Source organism: Leuresthes tenuis, unplaced genomic scaffold (genome assembly GCF_036924035.1).
Source record: "Leuresthes tenuis unplaced genomic scaffold, fLeuTen1.0.hap1 SCAF_13, whole genome shotgun sequence".
NCBI classification, from domain to species: Eukaryota; Metazoa; Chordata; class Actinopteri; order Atheriniformes; family Atherinopsidae; genus Leuresthes; species Leuresthes tenuis.
This window is the reverse complement of record NW_027325367.1, coordinates 21219578-21232646: the sequence shown is the minus strand read 5'-3', so window position 1 is coordinate 21232646 and position 13069 is coordinate 21219578. Positions and strand designations below refer to the sequence as shown.

Sequence of the window (13069 nt, the reverse complement as noted above, 5' to 3'; positions counted from 1 at the left end):
GTATTTCATTTTGAGATGAAACACTTGCCCTGTTTATTTGTTTCATTCACTGTAGGACCCATGAAGGAGAAGGAGCTGACCCCGGGCACAGTTTTCCCAGTGCTAGGCACACTTCTTTTCTTTCTGCCAGAGCGCTACAGAGAGAAGTTGTGCTGTGTAACTCCTCTGACTCAGAAGGTAAGTTCATGTTTACGCTTAGTACAGCTGCATGTTTTCCATATTATTTATTATGGTTTCAATAGTTTCTTCACTCTTGCTGACCAGCCCGAACAAATCAATACACAGCCTTATCAAATGGCCAAGAAAGAAGGAAACGGAACAGCTTACTGCAAAGAAGACATGGTTACAGAGTTAAAAGAGGCAGAGAGTGACAGAGCAGAAACGGAGGACGAGGACTTGGACACAAAGACCGCTCTGCCCTCATGCCAGCTTACAGCTACCACGGTTCAGGAGACACCTTTGTGATCCTTTTTTATCCCAATTTCAAAACACACAAGATACACACATACACTTTTGCCCCTATAATGATATGAAATAATAATATAAAATAATAATCATACATTTTATTTGTATTGCACTTTATATTTAAAAATCTCAAAGTGCTAACAATCTCAAAGTGGTATATAAAAGATATATATGCCGCTATCTCCTTGTGGGAAGCGCAGTAAAAGACCGTTCATAGACCTCATCCCTAAGAAGTGAATTTGGAGGACCTGTCAAATTTGGGTGTAGCTTTTATACCCAGACAGTGTCAAATTAATTGGAGTAACGAGTAGAGTCATCAACCACAGTATCTGTTTGTGGAAATGGTGCTTGTTATTGGTCTCACAAAAAAAAAATCCAGTGACAACACTGACCACTGATTTGGAATCTATCCAGGTGTTTGAGCTTGAAGTAAAGAGACTAGGCAGCTCCCATGCACAGTGATCTGTTACACTATCTCTGGGTCCACTCATTATCTTGACAAACAAACAAATTCATTAGTAGATGTAAAAATGATTTATTATTGTAGAGAAGATGGAACTACCAAATACCAGAATATGTTTACATGAACATAATCTGAGAGACTGAACTTAAATTGAGGGCATGTGCTACATTGATAGTGTAGTGTCTTACGTGGCCTTGGTTTAATATAATTGTGACCTTTTAGCTATCTATAAATAGATTTTGGTCCACAAAGTTATTATGAGGGCAGAGGTGGTATCTCATAGGAGTAAAAGAGCTGGGCAGAATGGAGGTGTGCGTTCATCTAACATGGTGTGCTTCATTTGCAAGACATGATTGGCTATAATCACTCTGTGAAAATGTCACTGTGCAGCTACTGGTTCGTACAGGAAAAGAAGTTTGCAAAAAATGTATCGCTTTTCTATCATGAATAGAGTTTTGCAATCTTATATAGAGAATAAAGCTCCACCGTAATTTATTTGGTAGTTAAGGCAGACAAAGGCCTTGGACCTCAGACCTATTTTGCCAGACAGGGACACAGCCTCTTAAGACTTCATACTAAAGCTCGGGCAGCTCATTTGAATGCATTGCAAGTCTTCTGCGCTAACAAAATCCTGATCTTTAACACCTATCTGGCAAAACCAACATTCACTTAAGTCAAAACATTCATCCTGATTAAATTCTGGGCATCTAGTAGCTTTACAATTCAAACTATATATCCTCTGGTGCTGATTAGAGACTCTCAACTCCATACCAGTAATAGAGGCAGCTTTCCTCACCAGCCTGTCTAGTCTTCTGGTGTCCATCTTCCTAATGCTGCCTCCCCAACTCACCACAGCATAAAGAGGACACTGGCAATGACAGATTACATGTAAAACATGCAGAGGATCTTGCTGCAGTCATTGAACGACCATAGCCTCCTCTGGGAGGTTTTCCCTGGTGCAACACTGTAGGTGTTAGCTGACCAGGGGCCTCATGTACAAAGACTTGCGTAGATTTCCTACTGAAACATGGCGTACACTCAAACCAAAATGCCCTCCAACGTAGAAAAATATCCGGATGCATCAATGTGTGCGCACGCATGAATCCAAACACATTTCGTTTGTACATCCCAGTCAACATGGAATTGAGCGCACATGTCGAGGTACCCGGCTCCTCCCTGTCTACGCCCCTACTTAAATATGCAAATCATATTTAAATGAGCCCTGCACCTGCGATTACTCTCTCTGCACGATCAGAAAATAAAGAAAAAAGTAAGACGGTAAGAAGACGGTAAAAAAGAATAACTTAACGGAAAGGTGCTACTTTCTGAAGTAGAGGCCCACAAAAATGTTCTCTTTGGCACGCTGTCCTACGATATAAGCTGCAAACTTAAGAGGAGTGGGTGGGAGAGCGTGAGCGAGGCTTTTAATGCTGTGCGGTCTGAGAAGCGCACACAAGCAGAGGTGAAAAAGAAGTGGTCCAATATTAAGGTGGATGTGAAGCGGAGACTGGCTGCCCACCGTCGAATTTTGGCTAAAACAGGCGGGGGAGGCTATTTGAACAGAGAGTCGGCACAACTGTGGGTGACACTGCTCTCTCAGGGGTGGTAGTGTGGTTACCCCCAAGGTAAATACCTATGTATTTGTGTAACTCACAACAAACGTGTTCATGCAGTAACCTAGTGCAAAAGTGCGTTGGGGAAAAGGTGACACTGATTAAGACATTTCACACTTAACGCACGGGGTTAGTAACATTTGCACACAGAGACGACCAGGGGCTTGTTCGAAAGATCTTAAGCTGTTGTTTAACCAGCAAAAAAACAGCAAGTTACTAACTTTAACCACCAACTATGATGCTGTTAAGATGGGATAGAAATTGGGGGCGCACACGCTTAATGCACGTCACGAGGAATAATATTAGGACAATTACACTAATAAAGTTACTCACCAAGAAGCCACCCATCGCGCACAGTGCCAGCTTGTAGTCTGTTCCCAACAATTCTGTTACTGAATGTATGAATCGTGCGTTGAACAAGGCCACCCCCACAAAGCATTTGCGCATCACATATGATCTGTACATTGATGGAATGAAAATGTTTCCTGCAGAAATACAAATTCATCATTTGATGGCGCTTTTATAGCAATGTGTGTGCAATCGATAGCTCTGATTACATTAGGAAAACCGCCTCTTGCTTCATATTTTGCTTCAATGTTGGCCTGTTCAACTGTATTGTGGGAATTTGATATACCTGGCTGAGATGCAGATAATTCCGTCCCACTTGGCTGGCATGGCTCGGCTCAGGGTCGACTGGCACAGTCCCAATCGGTTGGCCAGCTCCCTCTGGAATGCCCCGGTTGCTTAAAACCCAGTGTGCACGTCACCTGTGGCACAAGCAGTGTATGCGTCCTCACTGTGTTGTGCTCCAACGTCGGCCGCAGCTCTGCGCTCAGTTACAGGAGGATTGCCTTCAAAAACGGCTGATGAGCCAGTTGTCATCATGTGCCAGAAAATCCTCTCTGTCTCTTAACACACGCTCTCTTCCAATTGCACCATTTACAATGTCTTCCAATACCGCTAAAGCAGCCATTGTTTTTAAAGGCATGTACTGCGTCACGCTTTTATATCCACTCGTGTAATTGCAGACACATGGGTGTGTTAATTGTTCATCAGTGTTAATTGTTCATGTGTCTCAAATGTGCACATCACTCAGTCTGAGGACAAATTGTGTTCATATTTATTTATTATAACAGTTTCCCAACATCACCTCTAAGTGTCGGCAAAGAATCAACAGCTGTAGAAAAGTGCACACGCCATGCGTACGCACCCTATGTACATGAGGCCCCAGGCCATTTTATTGTCCAGATGTACCCTCAGGTATTTGTATGTCTTAAAGTGGCAGAATGTCTCTGCTGCTTCACTTTTTCTTTTCTGATTTGCCAATGGCACTGCGTGAGAGAGTCTGTCTCCCAATTCACACTGACTTGACCACATTAGGCATGCACAGCAGAAAACTAGATCCTGCCACGGTGATTCAATATTGGCAACTCTCTTCTCCATTCAGAAGTTAAGATTTGTCATAAAAGTCACTAGATTTGTTGCTAGCTGCAAGCAGAAATCAATCAGCAATACGTGCAAGCTTAAAGTATTCTAATTCTTAGGTCCATTGATTGAAAAAAACTCCATAAACCCCCACATCCATTCTGCAAAGAGCTCTGTGGCCAGTGGTGTAATTTTTGAGGGCTACTTGACATTTTGAGTACCCTAATTATGTTTTGGACACTTAGTAAAAATACCATATAGTTAATAGTGCCATTTTGATCACAATCATGTTGTTCAACTGAAAATGCACAGTGGCACAAAGAGACCAAATGTCCTTTTATGCTAGAGATCCTGGAAAAGATAAGACAATGCTGTCAAATCAAATAGCAATATTCACAATGTAACAATACCAAAAGTATACAAAAATATTTTTTCATACCCTTAATGTTTCATTAGTGAGCAGCAGTGGAGGATTCTTAACACAAGGTTAGAGTGATAACCACTGAAGTAATGAAGCAAGGTTCTCAACCAGTATTAAGAGTGCTATTAAGAAAAAAAGTGACATCTAGATGTTGAAGATTGTAAAAAAAAAAAAAAAAGTGTAAACTTTATCAGCTTACAATTCCATACATGTAAGAGAGATCACAATGGAGGCTAAAAACTCTAAAACCCCTCTTAAAAACCAGTGTTTGGTTTCTCCTGGGCAGAAAAAAGATGTGACGAAGAAGACCTGTACTGTTTATGTACATGTATGTGTCTCAGTCTAAGTACAGAGAAACACAATGATTCTTATTTGACTCAGTTCTATATTAATTGAGATATGGTTATGAACATCATATTGCATTTTTACCTTTAAACCTTACATTTTACAGTGTGGCATAGGACAGATTTAAAAAATGACTTTTAAAAAAGGTAATTTGTAGAAGACCACATAAAAGGAGTAGAATGAATGTTTGAATGGGAAGTGTGCATTTAGTGTAAATGATGGTACACTACAGAGACCAACATACTCTCCCAGTGCAAAATAGAAAACCCAACATCATTGATGGGAGTTGACCTGATTTCTACTTTGAAGTTCACATTTTGTGTAGTTTTCCATTGTGTCTCAGTGAGAGCATATTCTATAAGCACCAGCTGTATTTGTCAGAACACATTGGTTGAGGTCGAGGCAGATGGCCACCCTTCCTGAGTCTGGTTCTACCAGAGGTTTCTTCCTGTAAAAAGGAGTTGTTCCTCACCACAGTCACCTCATTGGACCTGAAGAATAGTTTTGATGCAATCTTTTGGTTTCCTTAGCTCGGAAATTGTTTTTAAATTGGCTTTGTATGAATGAATTGGATTAATTTTTAATTCAGTTAATTGGATTTGATTGGATTGGATTATGATTACAATGAATTGAACTCCAATTGGCTTGACTATATTATTATAGAATATTATAAAATAATTAATATAGAAGCACTACAAAATTACATCTTCAGTTTTCACAAGCTTTACATATTTTAAGTACTAGTGGCTCACTTGAGACAGATAGGTTGATGTAGGGCTTCCCCACACATCATTGTGAGTTGGACTCTGCTCCCATGTGACAGTCACGCTCTAGTTAAAGAAACATTGTGTAATTGTATATCTCAAACGTTGTGTAATTGCGACTTTTCTGTTATTATTTTTTTTTAGATTTAATTCAGGTAGCTGTCAATGATAATGACTAATGAACACAAGTAACATGTAATTTCAATATATTTTATGTTGTTGTATTGTCATCATGACTTTTTGGAATCAGAATTCTTGGCCATATTAGCATTTTAAGTCATCCAGTCAATTTGTAAGTAATGTGCTTTTTTATGTCCACTGTCTTGTCAGTTCTACCTGTGCTCTTGCTAATGGACTTGGCTTCCATTTTATGTCATAATGGCCAACCCAGTCTGACAGGTTTCCAAAGAGCTTATGGCATATTTATGCAAAGCATATGTACCTGGATATTTATTTGTATCTCATTTCATATGTCTAAGTACAATCCAGACAATCAAGGTGATGCACAGTGAAGCAGCGGAAAAGATGTATCTCAATATTTGTCACTTGTTGGAAAAGAGATTGTAGAGACTTATTGTATCTCATGACTGACGGAATGTTGAGGTCTTTTTAAAGAAATGAAAACACTAGTCTATTGCAGAAGCAGCATGTTTTTACCATTGTCCCATTATCTAAATACCTCAATCTATCAAAACCATTTGGAATCTGACTTTCAGATTTTTTTTTATCCAATAGAATTAATATTTCAAATCTTATTTTTATATTTTTGTCATTTCAAATAAATTAATCCTCTTTTTTTCTATGTAACAGTTTCCACTATCTCATGAAACAATTGCAACACAAATATTGTTTTTGTCTGTTTCTAAACATTTGCTCTTGTAAGCATTACACAAGACAAATGTTGGTGTCAATTTTTTTTGTACTTCATTCAAAAAAATCTGTTAAATTCACTACATTTGAATCTTTTAATGGTTCAGAGTTGGGGGATGATTTGTACTTATGATTGCATAGACTTGAATCCTCCTTTATACCTGAAATTACTTGAAGTGTGTGCCTGTGAATGAGCCAGATAAGCTCCCTTTTAGTAAAAGTAAATTTATTTATATAGTCTTTAATATAATTACTGATAGATATGTTGCTTATTAACCTGGACTGGATGGAGCACTGTGATACTAATGAATACACATAATAAAGCTGATGCGGTCGGTGATCTGTTGTTGGAAGAATATTGCCATCAGGTGCTGTAAAGCAGCTTATATAATTATTTTTTATTCATTGACTATAATGACAAATTTGTAAACTTAATGTCTCTTGAATATGTTGGATAGTTCCATTTAGCTGATTTCGGTGGCCTTATGCAATTAATCAGAGAAGCAGAGAGGCACTTAGTAATTTCTGTCTACAACAGATATTGTTATAAACAATATTTATTATTTTTTCATCCAATAAACAAGAATTCCTCCTGTCATGCATTCCAAAAAAAGACAAGCAACAATAAGCATTGAAGTCAAGAGGACTCCTCTGCTTTCGCTGTGCCTTCATTTTGTTTTAATAATGTGTTTCTTCAAACTTGTCTCTATCTTGATGTACTTGACAGAAATATTGTAGTGTGACCTCAAACATCTGTCCAGGGAAAGACCAAACCAACATCCATGAATGTGGAAATTATTCCCATTGATGTAACTATTTCCCCCTTTGTCATTGACTAATAGATTGGTAGTGATGGAGGGAATGTGATGCAGGAAACAGGTGAATGTTCCCTTCATTAGGTGAAACATTTAAATCTGTTATGTGTTTGGGTATTGTAAAAATGTTATTTCTAAATTGAGATGATACTGAAAATTATATTGAATGATAACATGTTTACTGTTTCACAACTCATTGTGGAAAAAAAATGTAATGGTCAACTGTCATCTGTGTGATTGTGCCACTTTATGTGTCGATCCATGTTATGTGTCGATCCATGAAATTAAAGGAATTTCTGGAATCATTTATTGTTGTTGATTCTTTAAAGCAAAAGTTATTGGACTTGTGTTCTGTATTAAATGTTCTGCAACTTAAGTGAAAGATTTCGGATGACATCTTGAGGGAAAGAGATACAGAAACACTTCATTCATTATTCAATATTTTCTACCAGCCATAAACGTGAAATTACTGTAAACTACTCTTCTGCAATTTAGTAGCCTTCATGTTAATGAGTGTTCCATCAATCCATTTTCCATACCTACTCAATCCAGTTCAGGGTCGCGGGGAGGCTCGAGCCTATCCCAGCTATCATTCGGTGAGAGGCGGGTTACACCCTGGACAAGTCATCTGTCCATCACAAGAACAACAAGACAAAACGAGAAATACAACCATGCATGGTCACACTCACTCCTAGGGACAGTTTAGAGTCATCAATTGACCTAACATGCAAGTTTTTGAATGGTGGGAGGAAGCCGGAGTACCCACGCATACACAGAGAGAACATTGTTCAAATCTATTTACTGAATGTGCAATTCTGGTTTGAGACTATCTTAAAGAAAGTGCATCTTGTTTCTTCATTATAGGCTAGTTACTTGCTCAGAACATCCTGAGCTGCTGAAAAATAAACATTTAATTAAAGGACCTCCGCTTTTTTATAGTATGCTCATGTTCTGGAGCCTACACAAATACAAAGTTGAAGATTTGTAGTTTAGTTGTTCAGCCGGGCATAATCTTTCAAGAGTAACTTAATTCCAGAATGACGTTCCCCTAGAGACAGGAAGCCTGCTTGCGGTAGCTCTGTCTCTTTGAATCTTGAGAACTTCCACTGAGCGTTTTGAGTGAAAACAGAATTCTTGGACATTTTTTCTGTTGTGGTTTAGATGCTGTGCTGCTGGAAGTACTTCTGCTGGTAAATCTGGCGTGATGTATGCATTTGTTATAACTATAGCAAGTTGTTATCTTGTTGGAACAGCTAGCTGAGATTTCCAAAGCCCCAGAGATGCTTGGAAAAATACCTCAAATCAAGATGAGTTGAAGAGGAAATGTCTGATATGCAGAGCAGGGGCAAAATGGCGAATAAAATGAAAGAAGTGAAAAAGCATTTTTCCTTGACCATCATGGGAAGTGTGAGACCACTGACAAATACAAGCTTGGGCAAGCTTTGACCCCTGATGAGGGCACAGCAGGAATATCAGGAAGGTACATGGCTGCAGGAACAACTCTTAACAACTCTCTACTCCGCTTTAAGACTATATAGGCAGACAGAGAGGTAAAAGATGTTATAGTGCTTGTTAACAACAAATAGTGTAACCCTGGACCCTTACAGTCACTGAGGAAGAGAAGGAGCACCTCTGCACCACAGATGTTAAACTTCTGGCTGTGAGTTTCTGTCCATGTTGTCTACAGAGAGAGTTCACTTGTTACCTGCCAATGCTGCATGTGTACTCATCAGCTAAGCTGTTGTCAAGCTACAAAAACAACACCCAAATCAACTCATGGCCATCTCTGAAGATATCTACAACATCTTCCTCTCTGAAATACTTCCACTTTCTACCTGTTTGTGAGCTGATTTATATTTAATTTTATTATCCATCTATAGCAAAAGCATATCTTTAATAATTATCAGTACTGCAGAAATGTAATTTCTCTTTGGAGTTTAATAAAGTATTATTGAATTTAATTTAAATTAGCCCTGATGGAGGGTGTCCAGGGTGTACCCTGCCTCTCATCCAGTGACAGCTGGGATAGCCCCTACAAATCCTGAGTTGGATTAAGCATGTATAGAAAATGGATGAATGGATTACTATGAACTAAACAAATAAGTAAAAACAACCTGTTCCCCCACTCATCTCCCAAATTTGCTTTCATTATTATGTAATATTATGTGTTCTCAATGGTCCTCCTGCCTTGTGCTCTGTGTTATTTTTATTCCTTTCCGCTCTCACTGTTCCTCTCTTCTGCCTCCTTGTCCTTGGTGTCAACCCCTCCCTGGACTTCTACTCAGTTCCAGCAGAGGTATGGCCAAAGCAAATGGGGAGTGCAGCCTAAGAGCTCAATAAATCCACCCTGTGAGCATCCTGTACTGGCCATAATGGGCAGGAGATACTAAAAATATGTAAATTATCTCCCTACATTATAAAGTGTGTGTGTGTGTGTGTGTGTGCGTAAAAGATAAGGCCTTGATTGGAGAAAACGATTAAAAGGCAGCATTTACTCAAAAAATTGTAGGAGTAGTAAGTATTTGTCCAAAAAGAAAAAAAGAACGCAAAGGACTTGAAAGTAGTGATGATATATATACTGAGAGAAGTCACTTTAAGTGGTTGTCCTCACAGCATGCAATTGAACTGAATGATATATGAACAGCAGACACTTTAGAATATGGTGCAGAAAAATGGATAAAATTAAGATTACTACAAGGCGAGCTGTATCCCTGCCATAGCCAACTAGCGATCTTGATACTTTTATTGGCATGTTGTCTGAAAAGAATGATGAGACGACTATTAGTGTCCAACCCATTAAAAAATGCATCCGCTACTGCCTTGGGTGGTCACTAGCAAACTTAGGTGAGCAACCAAGGGATAATAAGAGGAATCTAAAACGTCAGCTAATGCTTAATTGTACTTCAAGAAGTTGTAGTAAACTGTGTGAACAGTTGAAGTTGTGGATCTTCAAGGAGAAGCAAAGTGATATCTTTGTACCTGTGACTTAAGAGAAGATTTAAAAGGAATTAAAATGTCAGACTGGCATAATGGAGTAAAATAATACACATCAAATAAAGAGAAAATTTGAGACCATATTACATGTTTATGGCAGATTAAACTAGAAAAGTCTAATCATAAAAATTTTGTCAGTTACTTGGAAGTATTGAAGGTTGACATGGTGGTACCCGGCAGCTAAAGAGGAAGTACTGTTGAGATTTCAATGGAAGTAGTAAAGTAAAGTAAACATAAAGAAATTTTAATCTTTTAAGATTTTACAGATTAATGAAGTTGGAAAAATGGAGGATCAACATGTAGTACATCTTCACCTTACACATTAGACACAATGCTGTTTCACACACACCATTTTTCAAAAAGCTTTAATTATATCTATTTGTGCACAATCATTATGTGCTACTTTGTGGTATCTTTACTATTTGATTGCTGTCATTTATACCATTACGCTTAATTTTTTTTTTCTGGTTCAACGTAAATAAGCAAAGTCGTAATTGTGAAGGGTCTGGTATAGATCCTGGTATAAAGCATACCAGGATCTATATTAAGCACTTTAATATCATTCATACCAGCAAAGTTAAATAGTCTGGCTTGTCATTCTTCAGCAGTTCAAAATAAGTCTTCAGTACATGCGGGAATCAGCTACGCTCCAGCTACTCCAGACAGATTTATAGAGCTAGCCTTGAACGCTGGGCTGTTGCTTGTTGCTGGTGGAGCTGAGCCAATTTTGTTTAGGGAGAGATGATTTCACTTGGAGTTTGGCCTCTCATCTGTGCTAGACTTCTCTCATACACCCTTCAAACATAGGCTCTTCTGCTCTCCTTTTTGAGATGCCAATAGTTAAATAGTCCCATACCCACGTCAAACCACAGCCAACAAAGTACACACACACTCCCACACAAATCAGGGAAAGAAACAAACAAAAAAACAAAAAATAAACACACACACTCACCCACACACTCGCACAGCTCACACATCCCATTAGTGTCACCAGTAAAGTAAGACTGTTATGGAAGTTTTCAATCGCTTCCTTCCTAATACCTCTGATGAGCAATGAAATAGAGAAACTTACTTTTTCTGCCGGCCGGCTAAGTTTTTATTCTTCGTTTTAAGGAAAAAGATCAGTCCACACCATTCAGTGGCAATGATATGAAAAGATACAGACAAAAGCAATACAGAGCATTTATACCTGAGGAGGGGGGAGACATAAAATTTACCATCACAATTCTCCCTTTTGATTATTAATTAATCACTAACAGAAAACAAACTTAGAAAAAATAAAATGGATGAAAACTAAATGCAAGGGAAGGGGAAGAAAAAGTGGTCAAGTAATCAACTTAAGTATCCGGTACGCTATTTCAAGCAGATTTGAAAATGTATCATTGTGGCAGTTGATTAGAGAAGAGAAAATACTAACAAAACAAAGCAAACAAAACAACCCAAAAAAAACAAAATAAAATAAAATTTTACAAAATGTTATCAAAGTCAGAGTCTTAGCTGGGGTAAAATATCGGGGTCAGGAATATGAAGAGAGGTTGAATTTTGATCAGCATTATTGATGTTCACCTGAACATATGTGGAGGAATGCGTCATACCTTTCATGAGCACGTTAGACAGGCATTTCAATATACACGGAATGAAGGTGCAGAGCAAAAAGAAAACCACTACATAAGGGATTATCATTGTTAAAAACCATGCTGGCCATCCTTGGCCCAAAGATTTCAGCCAAGAGAACCATGAGTCATTTACTGCAGGAGGAGTTTGAATGGCATCTTGCATATGTTCGATGATGTTGGTAATATTTTCGTCTTCAATTCTAGAGGTCAACATGACCGTGTTAACATCTGACAGCATGTTAAGTAGGGCGTCATGTGGGTCTGGTGGCCCATTGACTATGACTGTGAGTTGTCTGTACAGATCAGAGCTTGGATATTCAATTCCACACCAATACGTGCCTGCATCAGTGGGTTTGACATCAGAGATGGTGATCTGGGCTCCGTTGGAATTTGGAAGTTTTGTTATTGTGAAGCGGGGATTTCTGTTTGGAGCAATGGTTTTGTCAGTGGTGGCAACGATCAACTGCCAATCATGTGGGCCGCAGGGGTCTCTGCATAGGTATTTGTCATACTTGGCATAATATACCTGAACCCGTCCTGATCGCCAAATTTCAGGGTAAACGAGGCAGGTGAATGTTGCACTTTGACCTTCTGTCAAAGTGACAGTCCTGGCAGGTTTGTAGGTGTAAGCCTCCATCAGCTGTGCCAAACATGACAGCATCAGAATCAAGTGATGCATGTTGGAGTTTGGTGGAACACGTCTGGTTGGTGTTTGTTGAATCCACAGGGCCAATTCCACGGGTCGTCCTCTTTGGCGTCTGTGCGTCCTTGCACCGTCCGTCGTCTTTGGCCTCTGCTCGTCCTTGTGTCGTCCGTCACCGTCTGTCCTCGTCCGTCCTCCTTGGCCTCTGTTCGTCCTCGCGTCGATCAGGTTGGCAGCTGGATTACTATGTTGGCTCGGGGATCTTCCTGCAGTGGATGGTGTGAACCCACGTTGCCCTCTCGGCTATCTTCGCAATGGTATGCGTTGTCAGAATGGACCTCGTCACCGTTTGGAATTCCAGTGCTCCTTTCTGAAGTCGTTTCTCACCACCCAGGTTGGAAGTCTTCAGAGAGAGAGAGAGACTAAGTTTTTGCAATATTGTAGCATATATCCTCACATAGGCCAGTGGAGGGGAGTGGCCTGGTTACAGGTTTTACTCCCAGAGATGGAGTTCTGCCAAAATTAATTTTGATTTCAGAGTGCCATTTTCTCGTTTGACAACGTCTCTACTGGCAGGGCGTTATACACAATGTTGTCCGAGGTTAATGGTAAGAAATTCACTAATTTGGGTTATT

At 39.2% G+C, this 13069-nt stretch overlaps 1 protein-coding gene across 3 annotated transcripts in view; it reads left to right on the top strand.

Annotated features, from left to right (window-relative positions):
- slc5a6a (solute carrier family 5 member 6a) overlaps positions 1 to 7488 on the top strand; it is a 37425-nt gene extending 29937 nt beyond the window's left edge. For all 3 annotated transcript variants that reach the window (XM_072362613.1, XM_072362612.1, XM_072362614.1), the window contains 2 exons: positions 56 to 177; positions 265 to 7488. In XM_072362613.1, coding sequence (XP_072218714.1) covers positions 56 to 177; positions 265 to 465 — 323 coding nt within the window. In that variant the 3' untranslated portion in view covers positions 466 to 7488. The remainder of the gene's footprint in view (positions 1 to 55; positions 178 to 264) is intronic.
- Positions 7489 to 13069: the final 5581 nt, after the last annotated feature.